We start from the raw sequence: 16,439 nt of genomic DNA, 5'->3' as shown, positions 1-16,439 counted from the left end.
TTGGTGTGTACAATGGCCTTTTGATTACTCATCATCTTCAGTGAATGTTGATATTTGGTGACCTAACAAGGGGTTGCGTATAAACAGAGGACCTCTGAAGAAATCATGTTTTAGAGGTGTGTGCAGATGCTGCCCTGCAGGTCAGCTCTCATTCATCACCTCCTTCATTCTTACTGGCCAGAACTGCACACATTGACCACCAAAGTTTGTTCCTCACCTTTCCCCCTATTTGTTGCCATTTAGGACAAGGTAACTCATCTAGAATGAACTAACTTGTTGAAAGGTAGTTTTTCATGTTTGACTGGTTTATGGGCTATGGAATAAAAACAAGTTTCATTTGCCACTGCCTATACAAAGCTACTGGGATTAAAAATAACATTTGACCATGAGGCCCCAAAATAATTGTTTTCCTTCTCCATTAATTCTCTCCTTTAAGCATTTCTCTGTTTCTTACCAAATATGACTTTAAACTGTTAAGAGAAGCACTAGGAACATCATTTCTTTTTCCTCATTTAGTGTCTCTTTCTCACCAGCAAGTCTCTTCAGTAAAAAGTCCATATGACAGATAGAAGAGAAGATACAAAGAGTTAATAGTGACAAGGCCTCAAGTTGGTTCAAAAATAAGGAACTGGGCTCAGAAACCCTAAGTGTCTCAGATCACAGAGCAAGCAGGGGGATGGATATTGTGTGTCTAAGGGTTCTGTGTTTAAGCTCCCCAGCTTGAGCACAAAAGGCATTTCAGCAGTCTGTGCTCCAGAAAGTCAATCACAGGAAATCCGATTTCCATGTTTTAAGCATGCCTTGGCAGTCTGCACATTTTTGAAATTGCAACTGGCGCACTTCACAGAGAATTATCATCAATGCCTTTTCAAGGTCAAATGTGCCGCCTTTTAGAATTTCTGGCATTTATATTCCATATATTAAATCACAGAATATATTGAAGGCATCCAGCAGAAAGGTGAAGAAATTTTCATTAATTTGATGGTGTTCATTAATACCTTGTTGAGTTTTTTCTACTTGATATTAATTGCAAGGTAAAAAAAAATACTGAAATATGTGTTAGATTTAAATATGGGTGTTCTATGTTTTCCAGTATCCTAGAAGCCTTTAAATGCCTGTTTGAATAAAACACAATTCATGGACTTTGTAAATAGAGGACATGTCTCATTAGAAATGTTGAAGTAAACTCACATTGAAGAAAGATTAGCATCATTTGAAAATTGTCGTACACCCACAACACTGCACAAATTAAAATCAAATTCAGACACTACTATGGTAACTGGACTAGATTGTTTGGGGAGATGTCACAGCCTGTCCTCTGACAAGACAGTGAGGGAGGCCTTTAGACTCCTCCTCAAACAGAAGCATTGCTGGTCTGTCTTTGTTCACTTTTTTTCTCTCCAAGCCCCACCCCCATACATCAGAGGACATTTATGCCATTTTGCTTTACACTGGGTTTTGCTTTTGGAAAAGAAAAATGATTTGGAGAAGTGTCAACAATTTTGGGCTCCCATAGGATTTTTACACTTCCAAGATATTTACACATTAAACTAGAATTCCAGAAAGAAAAAAAAAAGATTTTGGGCAGGGTTGAATAAGGAAGAACTGGGTTTATAAATAGCAAGACACATACTGTATCTTTTAATTCCTAAAACATGCAACCGTTATGGGGAAAGTATTAAATGTTATTTGGGATATGATCATCTTCATCTATGAGTAGAAGATGCCCCATAGTCCTCTCCCTAATGTGTACTTACCAGTTTTACATTATCATTGAGTCTCTAATAGGTGTAAATGATTCCCAAAGGGGTGACATCTGTGGGTCTTTTGTGACCTACCCCTTTCAAATCTGTGATGGGATAGGTTCTAGCAGAGCAGAAGGAAGGGCGGGCTCAGAGAGGCTGCCCCTCCATTTCTTTCCCTGTTAGCTCTCCTCCAATGCTGTGGCTCCAAAGCTGCTCAGTCCCCCTTTGTGACTCCCTGATTAAATCTGTTGGGCTCTTTCACAGATTCCTAATCCTGTGAAGGTTTAGGTGGCTTGGAGAATATTCCTGGGGTGTTGATCATTTTAAAATTTAAGTTCTAGGTGTCCTTGTTGTTATGTAAACTTGTGATTTTAAAACTTACAGGAAGATTAAGGTGACTCTCCAAAATGTGTTATAGAACTCTTATAATCTCTACCCAAAGTCTGGGTCTTTTACCCAAACCTCCATCCAAAATCTCTACCAGAGTAGTTATAAGGCCTTTGAATATTTACACATAAGTATGGGTTCCCATTCTCTGCTATTTGCCTTAAACTTGCATCAGGGTCACTCTTGGCCACTTCATAAAGTAGAAATGTCATTCTGCTAGTTCAAGCAATAACAGGGAGCAAAACAGCAGACTAACTCCAAGCTCACCATTCACTCTCCCTACTCAAGGCCTAAGGCTCATCAATCACAAAGTTTATATTGTGCTCAGAATTTAGCTACTGCACCCAATTTTACTGTGGCCAATCACGGCCATTCCTTGTGAATTAAAACCAGAGAGGAGAGTTGATTTGCATGTGTTTTTTATTCGATTATTGAAATATGTTAGCGTTAACTCTATTTTACAAGGTGAAAGTCCGTGCAGACTGTTTATTTTTCATCTTAGTAAGTGATCTGTGCTTTGTAATATAGTCTTAGAAAGTCATCCGATTAGTCCAGCAAAATGAGCTCAAGTTCATACAACTGTTTCTCTGACACATTGCTCATCATGTAGTGGCAGAAGTTGATGCGTCTCCATGTATCTAGATACTTGCACCCAAGGGCTTTAGAGTTCAGATTTCCACCCCATATTTTTGGTGCCTCTTTAAACACATGTGAGTAAAAGCCTTTAAAACTTAGCCACTTCTGCTGTGGCTGTGTTTGAATATTTCTGCAGAAGCCTATTAAAGGCTGTTAATGCAATACAGAAGCTAGTGGGAAAGAAGCGTCCATTGTGGTGTTCTGAGGGGGCAACAGGATGGTGCTGTAAATGATTCTTTTCGTTCACTTATCAAAAGAATTAGTTGTTGATTTGCAACAGCAAGAGTACAAAGCTTTAGATTGCACTATTGTAATTCTTTAGTAATCATGATACCCACCCTCTTTACTTTGAGTGAATAAAACTCAACCATTCAAAACTAAAGTAAATCACACATATACACACAGAAATTTGTCAGAGAATCTACACGGGAGATTTTGTGTGAAAAGGTGCTTAGCATACTCCAGCAAAAAAAATCAATTTTAAGTTAAGCTTAGTAAATTTTAATAATCCAGAGTTCAAACAGCAAGTTCTTTATACAAGACCTTTTTACAGTTTTCTCTAACTCCCCCTCTACTTTTTCACTCCATCCCTCCTTTTCCTCCCTTTGTCTTTCTCTAACATGTAAAACATTTTCTTTAAAGTACTAGTGCCATGCCACATTACCTCACCTCTTTATGACCTAAACAATTGAACTTGAAAAAAATACTTTCATTTCCTTAACATTGTAATCTTTCGAGACACTATGCAGATATCATTTTAGGTAGAAAATCCTCTACGAACTATCCAAACATTCAATCACTATTCAGTCATGCGGATAACCGAAAGAAGTAATTGTCTACATTTTAAAAATTTTGAACTTTGTAGATGACTTCCAGTAATAAAACAGGATTCCATGAAACACAGTGTGTGACTGCAGGGAAACATGCACACAGGGAAAATAAAAACCCTGCTTTATTTTTCTCTATAAAAGCAACAACAACAACAAAAACAAAGAAGAGTTGTGTCTGTTTCTTTTGTGTGCACGAACTAGGAGTTTAACCTCCATTTGAAGGCTGCAGTCTGGGTCTCATTATCTTGTCACTAGTAGGCGTTACATCATGAAAGCAATTTCATTTGAACAAACCCGGGACCCTTGGTACCAAACCAAGAGGTATAATCGCCATAAAATTGCACAGGAGCATACACCAAGGATTCCAACTGCCTTCAGAGGCTCATGAACATCTCATTATTCACTGGTCTTGGTCATATTATAGGAAGAAGATGAACTCTACGTTAAGGTAAGAACTATAAACATAGGTCATTAAAGGTGGACATACTCATAAAAGTTTGGCTGTTAAAAATGTATCTGTGCTCCCTGGTGTTTTTATCAAGAGGTTGTTCAACACAAGCTTTTATGGAGAGAAAATTGAATTCTCTTCTCATCCCATCTGTACCGCCATATGCACAAAGTACAGGCAAGTAACTGTTGTTAACGAAGGCCAGGATCTGTCAGCAGGATAGATGAGCTTTCGGGAGAGCCCAGGTGTCTGTTTCTCTATACATCCCGCCAAGACTCTGACCAGCCTCTTCTTGGCCAGGTGTCAGCAGCACAGTCTTAGCAGGATTTGTAGCTTCCCCCACCCCACTCACCCCCCATGGAATGTAGTGCCTTATGTTTATGCTTACCGTTTGATTGTTTCTTCCTGTCGTCGACGTTTCTCGTTCTTCTCCTTCAAGTAAGCCAGGTTTGTCTCATTTCTCAAGCGATCATTCTCGCGAGCAATGTCGGATGCATTTTGAATAACCAGGCCATCGTATGCTTTCATTCCCATATCCTCAATATATTGGAAAAAGGTGTCCAGAGGGTCTTCTTCAGGATTAGCACTCATCATCTTGGATGGTATCATGGAGACGAGATGCTTTCTGCAGATTGACAACACACCATACCCTTAGCAAGGGGGTAAAGTTTCATCCCTAAGATTATGTCATCTCAAACCTCCGGTGCGTTACCAGACTTCTTAGGATATATGTAGCCCTAGTGAATTAAAACATTTAAGAGTCATCGAGGTGGCTCAGTGGGTTAAAAAAAGCTGGCTGGCAAGTCTAATGTCCTGTATTTTAGTCCCAGAATTCATCAGGTGGGAGAACATAACTGACTTTCCAAGTTGACCTCTGATCTGTACACATCTCCATGGCCCACATGTGGTCATCTCCATATAGTCCTACACTTTAAATATAATAATTATTTAAAAATGCATTTAAGTTATGGTGAGTAAGAGCATAAAGTTGTTTTAGAAGATCATTAATGAAAATATTAGAATTTTAAAATATATGTCCCATTCATATTATTTAGACTTCTCTGTTCCCTTGACTGAAGCTTAATTTTATATAAATAATTAGGACTTATACATTTTAAGTTATCCATTGAGGAAAATATCTCATTAGGAAGTACAGGTGCCCAGAGTGTTTGGAATAACATGAAATGAGTATTTCTTAGGTATCAAATATGTTATCAAAGCAGCAGCAGCAGCAGAACAAAGGGCCAGAGTTCTGCCCTGCCACCTGTGAATGCATAAATATTGTATCTGAAGATATTTTGTTTGCATAATTACAGTCAAGATTTTGTTTCTGAATAGGTGTTGTTGTAATACAATAATTCTATATTTTCATTATCATGGCATTTCAATTCATATTTAAATTAAAATTAAGTTATATTGGAGAAAAATTGAATTATATTTCCTTTAAAAACATTTAAGTGAAAATGTATAAATATAAAATGTCCATAAAATATAACAGCAAACAAGGAAAAATAATTTGAATACTCTTGTGACCCCTTGTTATTTTCAAAATGGCCCTATATAATTACTTCATATCATTATTGTGACACATATTGTGTATTACCAGGACCTTTCATATACTCAGCAGTCTGGTAGGAGTAGCTTTGATAACTTTATAGAATTGTTAATTAAAAGACTAAGTCTTTAAAAACTTAAGTCACAGGAGCAGTAACTGACAAATCAAAGCAAAATCAAGCTGTATTTTAAACATGGAACTTTTACCAAGTGTGTCTCTTCAAAGATCCCATCTGTAAAGTGAGAAAGACAAAGCTTCCATGATTTGTCTTTGGTATAAGGGGGGGTTATGAAGAATTTAGAGTAGAACTAAACAGAACTATGCACATTAAGGTGTGCTAACATCACAGTGATGTTAGTGAAGAAGCCTGTCAACAATATCATTATGTAGTGGATGTGTGGGTTGATGGATGTATGGGTACATGCAGGCATAGATGGATGTGTTGATGGATGGATGGGTACATGTGTGAATAGATGGATGTGCTGAAGAATGGGTGCATGCATGAGTAGATGGATGGGTAGACAGATGGATGGATGTAAATATGAATAGGTACATGGGTTGATGGATGCATGCATAGATGAATGGTTAGATAATTGGATGAATGCATGAATGCATGCACAGATGGACTGGGTAAATGGATGGGTGCATATATGCATAAGTGGATAGGTAGATGCATGTATGCATACATAGATGGATAGGTATATATGGATGCATGCATAGATAGATGTGTAGACATATAGATGCATGTATGCATGCATAGATAGATGTGTAGACAGATGGATGCATGTATGCATACATAGATGGATGGGTAGATGGATGCGTGCATAGATGGATGGGTAGTTGGATGGATGGATGCATACATAGATAGATGAGTAGACATATTGATAATTCAACAAGAAACTTTAGGAATCACCAGGTCTTGAAGAACTTTCCAATATTTAAGATTAGGTAAGAAAACTGCCTTAACAATGATAAAGAGCAAAACTGCATGGATGTTTATCTTCTATGTCAATAAGACTTTCGGGGCTAGTGAGATGACTCAGTGGGTAAGAGCACCCGACTGCTCTTCCGAAGGTCCAGAGTTCAAATCCCAGCAACCACATGGTGGCTCACAACCATCTATAATGATATCTGACTCCCTCTTCTGGTGTGTCTGAAGACAGCTACAGTGTACTTACATATAATAAATAAGTAAATCTTAAAAAAAAAAAGACTTCCTTAATGTTATGTTCCCTGTGATGTATAAAACTGATAGAAGTGTGTATGGTACATGTCTGTCATGTAAACAAACAGGAACCTATATCCTTTGAAAATCATATAAATGTTGATCAGCCCATCTATTTACCGAAAAAGTCCAGAAGATTCTTTTTTTAAGTATACATCTTAGTTATTCTGAAAGGGGAATAATATTTCATAACCTAGGTTGTAGTTATGAAAATCTCATAATTCATGACATAACTTATTATCCTTTTAGCTACCGGTTAACCCAGATTTGAATCACATGCTGATCTTAAATTCCTTCCCAGTCTTTGACATTTGTAACCTGATGGTTGTTTGCTGCCTTTGGATCTTTATGTTAAATTTTTTATTACGTTTCATTTGATGTCCATGCTCCAGTGGGTTAAAACTGAGTAATGTTTTAATTCCAACTACATAATACCATTGAATTGTATTTTTACATAAGTCCATCAGATTACATGCTAAAGTGAGGGGCACCTAGAAGAGAAGAAAGTTACTACTGTGAATGAATTCCATTTTGGCGAGAGGAGTGCAGGAAAGTGTCTTTCAGCTATCTAAAGCATTACCAGTGTCAGAAATTCACTTGTATGAAGAACATCTGTAGTAGGTACTCCAAGCTAAAAAAAAGACCAACCTAAATTTATGCAATTAATCTTGCCTCAGTTAAGCAAGACAGCTCAGTGTTATGAGCGTGCTAGAGGTAATACCTCAGGCTAGAATTTCTCCCACTCTGCCCTCCAGGAAAACTGTCTTTTCCCCAGGTGCAAGAAGCATGATTATCCAACAGACTTTATTTATTTATTTATTTATTTAGCTGAGGTTTTCCACCAATACAAGTAATTTTTACACAGCCAACATATTGTAATTATTAACAAGGTTATTTTATCATCTCTGAACATTAATTATCATTATTAATAACCTGCCTAATTACCTGGGGTTTAAATTGTTTTTCTGAGAAAATATAAAATAATATTATTGCTAAATACTTATACATACAAAAGGTATTTTTTAAATCCTACAGATTTCTTTGAGATGAGAATCAATCATATTTTCAACTTAAAATTCATATTATAAACATGGGTTACATGTTTATGTATGTGCCCATACCCACCTCTAGGAAGGTATTAGTCATATAATCATCCATTTATTTAAATTCTATTGGGCACCTGTTACCAACAAGGCACTGATAAATGTCAAATTGCAGAAGAAGACTAGAATGAATAATGCATCTTTTCTAATTCTGGTACTGTTTATGTCACCAGCTGGCCATGCATCCTTACTTCCACTATTTTGGGGATAAATAGATAAAACTTCTCAACATTTACACATGTTCTTTAAAATAAGATTAGCATTCTGTCAATGATCAAGCTCACAGTATCTGCTTTGCTGGTACCTATGTAAATCAGCAAATAATGTATTAGAATTCTGAAGAAGTCCTGTAGGCACAGGTGAAAGTTTGTCCATGTACTCTAAAAATCTCAAATAAGTTGTATCTAGGTCTATGTTTTTGCATTAACTAATACGTTTAAGCTTCACTTTACATTTAAACATCGATGGCAGTTGAAATGGACTACATCATGTGGATTTGGTTTAAAAACTGCATTATGTGTCCAATGATATAGCTGTCTCATTTGAGGCTAGGCCAGTGCCTGGCAAATACAGAAGTTGGTGCTCACAGTCATCTATTGGATGGAACACAGGGTCCCCTATGGAGGAGCTAGAGAAAGTACCCAAACAGCTGAAGGGGTCTGCAACCCGATAGGAGGAACAACAATATGAATTAACCACTACCCCCCTCCCCCAGAGCTCGTGTCTCTAGCTGCATATGTAGCAGAAGATGACCTAGTTGGCCATCACTGGGAAGAGAGGCCCCTTGGTCTTGCAAACTTTGTGTGCCCCAGTACAGGGGAATGCCAAGGCCAAGAAGTGGGAGTGGGTGGGTAGGGGAGCAGGGTGGGGGGAGGGTACAGGGAACTTTCAGGATAGCATTTGAAATGTAAATAAAGAAAATATCTAATAAACAAAAAAAAAGACTGATAGTGTTATTGCTAGTAGAGCCTTCTACCATCTCTTTTAAAATCAAATGACTTTATTATAGACATGTGTGGATTTTCTTTTTAATTGAGAGGTTTATGATACCACAACATCCATGTTGGGGTGAGAGGACAAGTTGAGCAAATTGGCTACTCTCCTCATCACGTGGGTTCTAGAGATCCAAGTCAAACTGTCAAGTCTCTTTACCAGATGAGTCATCTGTCACTAACTTCCTATTAGTGTTAAAATTAAACTTGTTTAGAAAATACATATGATTGATATATTTTGTGTGTATGTATCTTTGTGTGTGTGTATGTATGTATGCTTGTGTGTCTGCATATCTGTGTGTGTAATTATATTCAGGCATGCTTGCCATGGCATGATACTGGTCAGAGATCAACTTTTTCTCCCACCACCTGTAGAATCTGATAATGGAACTAGGGTCATAAAGCCACACAAAAGTGCCTCTACCTCTGAGCCATCATACTGGATCTGCCAATTCTTAACTTTGAGAATTATTATATTTAATAACACAGCTCCTTGACAAACTAATTCTACTTTGAAACAGGTGGGTAGATATTTAAGACAATATTACTTCCTTCATAACAAATGTTCACATGAGAGCCAAGTTAGGAGTTAACATATTTCTTCACCAACCAAATAATTTGTAGTCAATACACTTATCCATCACCCCTCTTATTGCACAAATACAAAACACAAGGGCACTGGGATTTATGGACCACAAAATGCATTCCATTCCAATTCCTCCAACTTGGCCTTTCCAAGATGAAGGCTATCATTCAGACAAATGAGCCATAGCTCTCTGACAATGAACAGAGTTCCTAGAAATTTGAACTTTGTGTTGTCTACCTACCTGGCTACAACTGTTACCATTTGCTGCAATAAACATGATAATCTGCTAACTCATAAATGTGTTTTCAGAATGTACACTTATGGAAAAAAATGGATGCTCACTAATGCATGCTCCATATCTAGCCCATCAAAGACTTGTAGTTCCTGGCTCTTCAATTGCAAATCTGTATAAACAGACAGTAAAATTTAGTTAGTCTCTTAGAAAGTACTGTTAAAACGCAACTGGGTTTGTGCGTTCTATGTACCATCTTTGGTATTTTTTTCAATAACTAACCATCTCCCTTGTTTGGCTTCAAATTAAATATAGCACCAACAGAATGTATACGGTTGAAGGAGAATTTCTGCCTTCTTATAGCCAACAATAATTTTTGCACCCATTGTTTGTTTAAAACAGCTGAGAGGCTTTTGCTCCCTAACTTTATTCTTGAAGCATTGTGTCTTCATTCTAAGAGTAGACAAGACTAGCTATGCTTTCTTTGGAAGTGACAGTACTGAGCCAAATTCTAAAATACTATGTATGTGTTTATTGAAATTCATGACTAAGTTTTAAAATAATACCAGGGATTCTCCTGGAATAATAGTTAAATAACCAGTGCAGAATCCCATACAACACGCAGGAAAATTAGGGTCTCTACTTGATGCCCTCCTATACTTCTCTGCTCTGCATTTCCAGAGATTCTGTCCATTTAATATTTAGATGACCATGTCTACAATTTTGACTGATCATATCAAAGATACAGATGTTGAGTTAAATATTAAGGTGGATGACTCTTTTTCAGCTTTCAATTTATACTATTTTTTTCATTGTGTCACATATAGCCTGTTGACCACACCCTTCACAAAGACAACGGTTTGCAATATTTTGACTTTGTGACTTATAGCCCATTGACCACACCCTTCTCAATTAGAGTATGTAATATTATGACTTTGTTGTTTATACTCTGTTGACCACAAAGGCTACAGAGAATAATATTGTCACTTTGTTACTTATAGCCGGTTGACCACACCCTTCACAAAGACTACAGTGTAATATTGGGATTCTTTCTAAAATCTGAAACTTGACTTAACTAAATTGCACTAATTAAACTCTTACCATGGCCAAAAGAATTAAACTAAGCATTTAACGTCGTGTTGAATTTTCTACATATATTTTTACGAACAGAGCCATCATTGTTTCTTACCAGTGCTAAGTCTAGACCTGATGGTGATATTGATTATTCACAAATGTTCCTACAGAAATAAAACTCTCATTACCCAAACACACACAGAAAAAAAAAACATGTATATCCATATGATACTGGTAGAAACATAAAATATGAAAATCCTCAGTTTTCCTTTCTTTTTGTAGCTGATACTTTCATCAAAAAACTCAAGATCCAAACCATTATGTAATACTTAGCACTAAAAAGAAATTTAAATAGTATTTTTAAAGTAAATGCATACAAATTTCACCAAGATCACATGATTATGTGATATTTTCCATCTACCAATGAAGAAACCCATTGTGTGTAGTATCAGTTCAGAGCTATTTACTCTGTTACCAACTCATGGTGAAATTGAGTTCCTTAATGGCACACATTGGTGTGTGAGAGAAGTCACACAAAGAGATTCAAATGAATATTCGCACTGTGTGGTTCTCTTTCATCTGTGTCTAAGCATCTCTTTTCCCTTTGTTTAAAATCCTGAACCAAATCTTAAATTGGTATAACCTCCTCTGTTACTATCTACCACTCCAGCTCTGGAAAGGTGGGATTGGTGGAAGCACAAACTCACTCAGTGAGATAATAGTACTCCTTACCCAGTGCAGAGTTTCATAAGTACCACCATCCTCTGAGTACACCAAGTCTACCAGTTTCCTAGTCAGGAGTGGAAATTTTTTTTTTTAACTTTTTATCCTTCCTAAACTGTTTACCCCAAATTTCTAAAATGAAGCTCTTCTTTGTATGAGACTGAGCTTTTCCAAGATACAAAGTGGCAACAACTTCTTTAATCTTAATTTTGCCACCTACATTGAGTATTTAAGAATAAAAAACAAATCTGATTTGGGAGTGAATTGTTTCCCTGTATTTAAAGTCTCATAAGATATTCTGTGTTTTAGACCACAGTGAATTCTGCTAGATAATCTTATGTTTGGCATAAGGTAAAATTTACTTTATGCTGTTGTCAGAATGTGATTTGTGACCCTCTGAAATATCATATGCATAGAAGAGAATAAATGATGTAGGGCTGTATAGTTTACCCTTTCTTCCTGTTTATCTTTTAATTTATTTGAGGATCATGCAAGATTCCTAGCTTCCATTCTTCATATATTTTTGAGGTTTTCAAATGGTACTGGTCTTATGCTAGTCTTGGGATTTTAGTAATTAAAATTTCATTTCCCTTCCCATTCCAATCATTGCATCTTCTCTAAGGTGGAGAATGCTAGGGGCTTAGGTCCAATGAAAGTCTTCCCAGGTGGTTTTGACTATTTGTTGTTAGGTTACTGCATTCATTGTTCAGTAGTATAAAGACCATTTTACATTTTTTGCATGTACTTACACCAATCTAAAACCACAGAGCGCACATTGCTTATGAAAATATATGTAGTAATCAGGCTTCGCATGCATATGTTAAACACATATGCAAAATTTGAACTTCAGAGTAGGACTTTAAAACTAGATACCAGAGTTAAGACCCATAGCCATGCCAATGATGTCCATTTGTCTATGCAATGAAAGTCTTAAGGCTATCAAATACTAGTGTCAGATATTTTGATCTGTGCTTGGAATTCTGTCCCCCATCCCACAAATGGTCATGTGCATATTCTCACTCTCAGTGGTCTCAAAATGCAGCTGTTCTGCACAAAACGGGGAAAGAAGTTACCACCAAGAAAGCTTGCAGGAGTAACTACAAAGGCGTTGATTACTTCTTCCTCAAAAAGCAGATTTCTTTGCAGTGAGTTTTTCTCCTCCATCTCCCTCCCCCAAGTTGGGAAGTGGGCATAGATCATACAAGTGCAATAAAATCATCTACCAGCCATTTCCCGAACTTCTAGCCTGTCATGGTGTCTTTTACCAAAGGTTTTAAAACATTGCATATATCCTCTCTTATATCAGAGGCTCAAGCAAAGAGCCAGTGGCTGAGGGAATTTGTGGAGCCTTGGGCCAGTTGGTTCCAGACGCTTACAAGGCAGTATTTGCAAAGCAGATACAGTGACTTTAATAAATTGCTGACTGGAGCTAGAGTGGGAGCCATCTAATTGAGTTGGTAGTCTATGACTGATTGATTGATTTTAAACAATAGGCACCATTGTTTACCCTGAGATTTTGACACTTCTACACAACTTTACAAACCATTCAAGTTTCACAACTCTTCTAGTCTTTTGCAAACTTGTAGTATTTTTCAAAGGTCTGTTTTCACAATTTCCTAACTATTAAATGTCCTTCACAGAATTATCTTTTTATATTATATTTTTGTCAAATATAAATTATCTTTTATATTTGAAAAAAAGTATGTTCTACTTTCCAAAGAAAAACAAAACCATTTGTACATGTCTGACTCCTGTTTTCTCTTTGTTAAGTTGATGCTTTATAATACATCAATAAATTGGAGCATAGCCAAAATATGAAAATTTAGGAGATCGAGTTTTTATTCTTACTCTCTATTTTATTACTCTCTGCTAATTGAATATAAATTCATAGATACTAAATTTATCATAATTACACCCTTTAATCTCTTCCATTAAATACCTTTATATTTTTCACTACATTTAGAAAAGTAAATATACTACTTTACTACAAAAACAACTTTAGTATTCTTCAGTAAAAATGAACATTTTAAAATACAATATTTTCCCAGATGTGCCAATATTCCAAGTATTGAAAATACTCCTGGGTAGATTGAAAAATTATACTGGAGTTATTTCAATGAAATAAGTACATGTCCCAAGTTAAGCAAGGCCACCTAAAGTTCTACTGCAGATGTACATTTTGGTAAGGCTAAGGAAACCTTCCAGATATTGGCTAGTATTAAAACACATTTTCTGAAAAAAAATGTCTATTTGGAATCAGCCCGAAATAAGCAGTTTCACCTTCAAAGTATATCTAGCAATTTGGATATGTTTTGATAGAGTACATATCTTTCTTGCTGAAAATGCAAAACTGGGCTCTTACGGCTGACACCAGTGAACTGAGCCTATTGTAAGATATTTGTGATATGGAATTAAGATAAATAGCAGCAAGCACAACGCGAATAGTAATTAATGACATGGGAATACTTCCAATTCTTTTAATAATTCAACATGGCTTATTTTACTAATGAAAATCCATTTACCATTTCCATGGTAATCACGAAGTGGGTACGGGATTAAAAATAGCCAGGGGCTCACTAACAGTGTGGATGCCCGTGTTGCAGCTTTATTTCTGCTCCACCTAATAAGACATGCAAACTTCAGCATTAAGTATCCCTAACTAAAATTCATCCCATTTCATAATCCATTGCCTCCTCTCCTTAGTTCTAGATTCAATTAGCATGCTTATAGAATCTGAAAAATGAGATACATACCAAAAATTAAGTCCCCGGGGGAGAACTAAGTGGAATAGTCAGGAGGTGAGTTGGGTCTGTCAGAGCCCTCTCTCAGGGCTGGTCTCGGGGCAGTTCGGGAGGAGTAATCCAGCACCATAAGAAAGAGACTTGTAGGTTCAGTTCAGTATTTCTTCAATTAAAGTGCATTATATCTGGATGAGAAAAGTGTCGAATCCAAGATTCTTCATCACTAGAGATCAGAGCATTTTCGTTGTTCTTTCTATCGGATAAAATGCCTTTTAAAGTTTGCAAGGAAGAGGCAGTGGCAGAAGACAGGTGCTTGCTTCGTTAAATCGACATTCGGAGAAAAGAGGGCATAGCTAATGGGTGGGGATGAGCGCACAGCCCCTCTCCTTCCAGGTCCAGCAGGGAAGAAACTGAATGATTTTACCCACTTTGCTACACAGATGATTACAAGACCCGAAGCAGTCACCAAGCTGGCTAAGGTACCTCATTTGATCATGTTCTGTGAAGAAAAAAAATAAATGGAAACAAAAATCAGACACATCCTCTCTAAATGTCTCCTTTCAGCCCCAGAGATGCTCTTTCTCCTTGCATACATACAGAAGGTTTGGAGAAGACTGGCTGGTAGCATCGTCCCTCCCCCATGACAACCAGCTTGCGCTAGCTGGCTCTGGTCTTCTTCTTCTTCTCTCTCTCTCTCTCTCTCTCTCTCTCTCTCTCTCTCTCTCTCCCACCCTCCCTCCCTCCCTCCCTCCCTTTTTCTCTCTTCTCTCCAGCTGCCTTAGTCTGTTGATGCTGCTGCTGCTGCTGCTGCTGATTAATCAGGGATTCTGAAACAAAGAACGTACCTTCTCAAATAAGCGGTAATCTCAGCTTCTGCAATCTGCCTGCATTGAGCAGCAGAGCTGCCAGCATCCTAGCACCTTGGATAGTTCCCACACCCTAGGCCCACTGGAAAGGAAGGAAGGACTAAAGAAATGGCAAGAAACCCCCAAAGCAGCACCGATTTCGGCTCCCCAGGGACTCCCATCCTCATTAAAGGCCTCAAGTCCAAACAAGAGAACCTCTCTCTTTTATCTAATTGAGCTGAAGTCTGATTTGTCGATAATAAAAGAAAATGAGGATAAAGAAACCTCTTCATTTACATCCACTACAGAGCACTAATTCAGTCTTTTTGGAGAAAAAAAAATTAAATCTATCAGAATTATTGTTCTTGTCTGGAGGATATTTAAGTTATAAGGTTTTCACTCTGGTGGGGCTAATAAAAACGAGTAACAACTTAAACGGAACTCTGGGATCTCAGTTTGATGCCCTTATTTGATATCAATTTTGCCTCCACCCATCCTGCACGGGAGAGCCATGCACACAATTACTGCTGACGTACTTCAGGCTGCTGCTTGCGGAATGGGGGGAGGAGCCTTTTAACCTCATCAAAACAGCTTCATGCCACCTGCTCCCATGGCATGAGAATAAAACTAGCCCACTTGGAACGTGCACAGGGCACGTACACAGAACAAAGGTCTCACTTGGACTGTAACATTTTAACCAAAATCAAATGTACAGTGATTACGGCATATATGCTCCGACCTCCTTCAGACTCACTGCAGAAATGATTTAAAGTCATTGTATTTCTTGACTTTCCCAAAGAGACTCTGGATTCTTTTCTTAATATTCCACTGAATCTATGCATATAGCTTATGCTATGCACTGTGATTGACACGTGTGTATATACTTCTGCCCACACATACACAATATCACAATATATTTATGTACTTGTGTTTGTGTGTGTGTGTGTGTGTGTGTGTGAGAGAGAGAGAGAGAGAGAGAGAAAGAGAGAGAAAAACAGACAGAGAGACATACTCAGTTTTTAAGCTTGTGTTTCCTCAGAGTAAATGACAAAAATATATTTTAAAAAATATGTTGTTTGTATATGATGTAACAGTATGATTTCAGGATCTTATTGTATATTATGATAAGACAAGAAGAAAAAGGAAGTACAGGAATGAAGAAAGGATGGGAAGAAATTAAGAAAGAAAAAAGAGGGGGAGGACTACTATGGAAATAATATACCAGTTAGTGAGAAAATATGTCCATATTATTGCACAGTGATCTCTATAATTTTCATGTCACTTTCCCCCATTAACTTTTACTGGAAATAGTTTCTG

At 37.2% G+C, this 16,439-nt stretch overlaps 1 protein-coding gene across 4 annotated transcripts in view; it reads right to left on the bottom strand.

Moving 5' to 3' along the window:
* Window positions 1-15,364, bottom strand: part of Nyap2 (neuronal tyrosine-phosphorylated phosphoinositide-3-kinase adaptor 2) — a 265,902-nt gene extending 250,538 nt beyond the window's left edge. For 2 of the 4 annotated variants that reach the window (XM_029483159.1, XM_021172663.2), the window contains exons 1-3: window positions 14,875-14,982; window positions 14,290-14,776; window positions 4,435-4,671 (exon numbers count right to left, since the gene is read on the bottom strand). In XM_029483159.1, coding sequence (XP_029339019.1) covers window positions 4,435-4,655 — 221 coding nt within the window. In that variant the 5' untranslated portion in view covers window positions 4,656-4,671; window positions 14,290-14,776; window positions 14,875-14,982. Of the gene's footprint in view, window positions 1-4,434; window positions 4,672-14,289; window positions 14,983-15,122 lie in introns of those variants that run through there. The other 2 variants (XM_029483163.1, XM_021172656.2) reach the window with 2 other exon arrangements.
* Between the last annotated feature and the right edge of the window lie 1,075 nt (window positions 15,365-16,439).

Source organism: Mus caroli, chromosome 1 (assembly GCF_900094665.2).
Source record: "Mus caroli chromosome 1, CAROLI_EIJ_v1.1, whole genome shotgun sequence".
In the NCBI taxonomy this organism is placed as follows: domain Eukaryota; kingdom Metazoa; phylum Chordata; class Mammalia; order Rodentia; family Muridae; genus Mus; species Mus caroli.
Note: the sequence above shows the minus strand (reverse complement) of the source record. Positions and strands in the feature narration are given on the sequence as shown.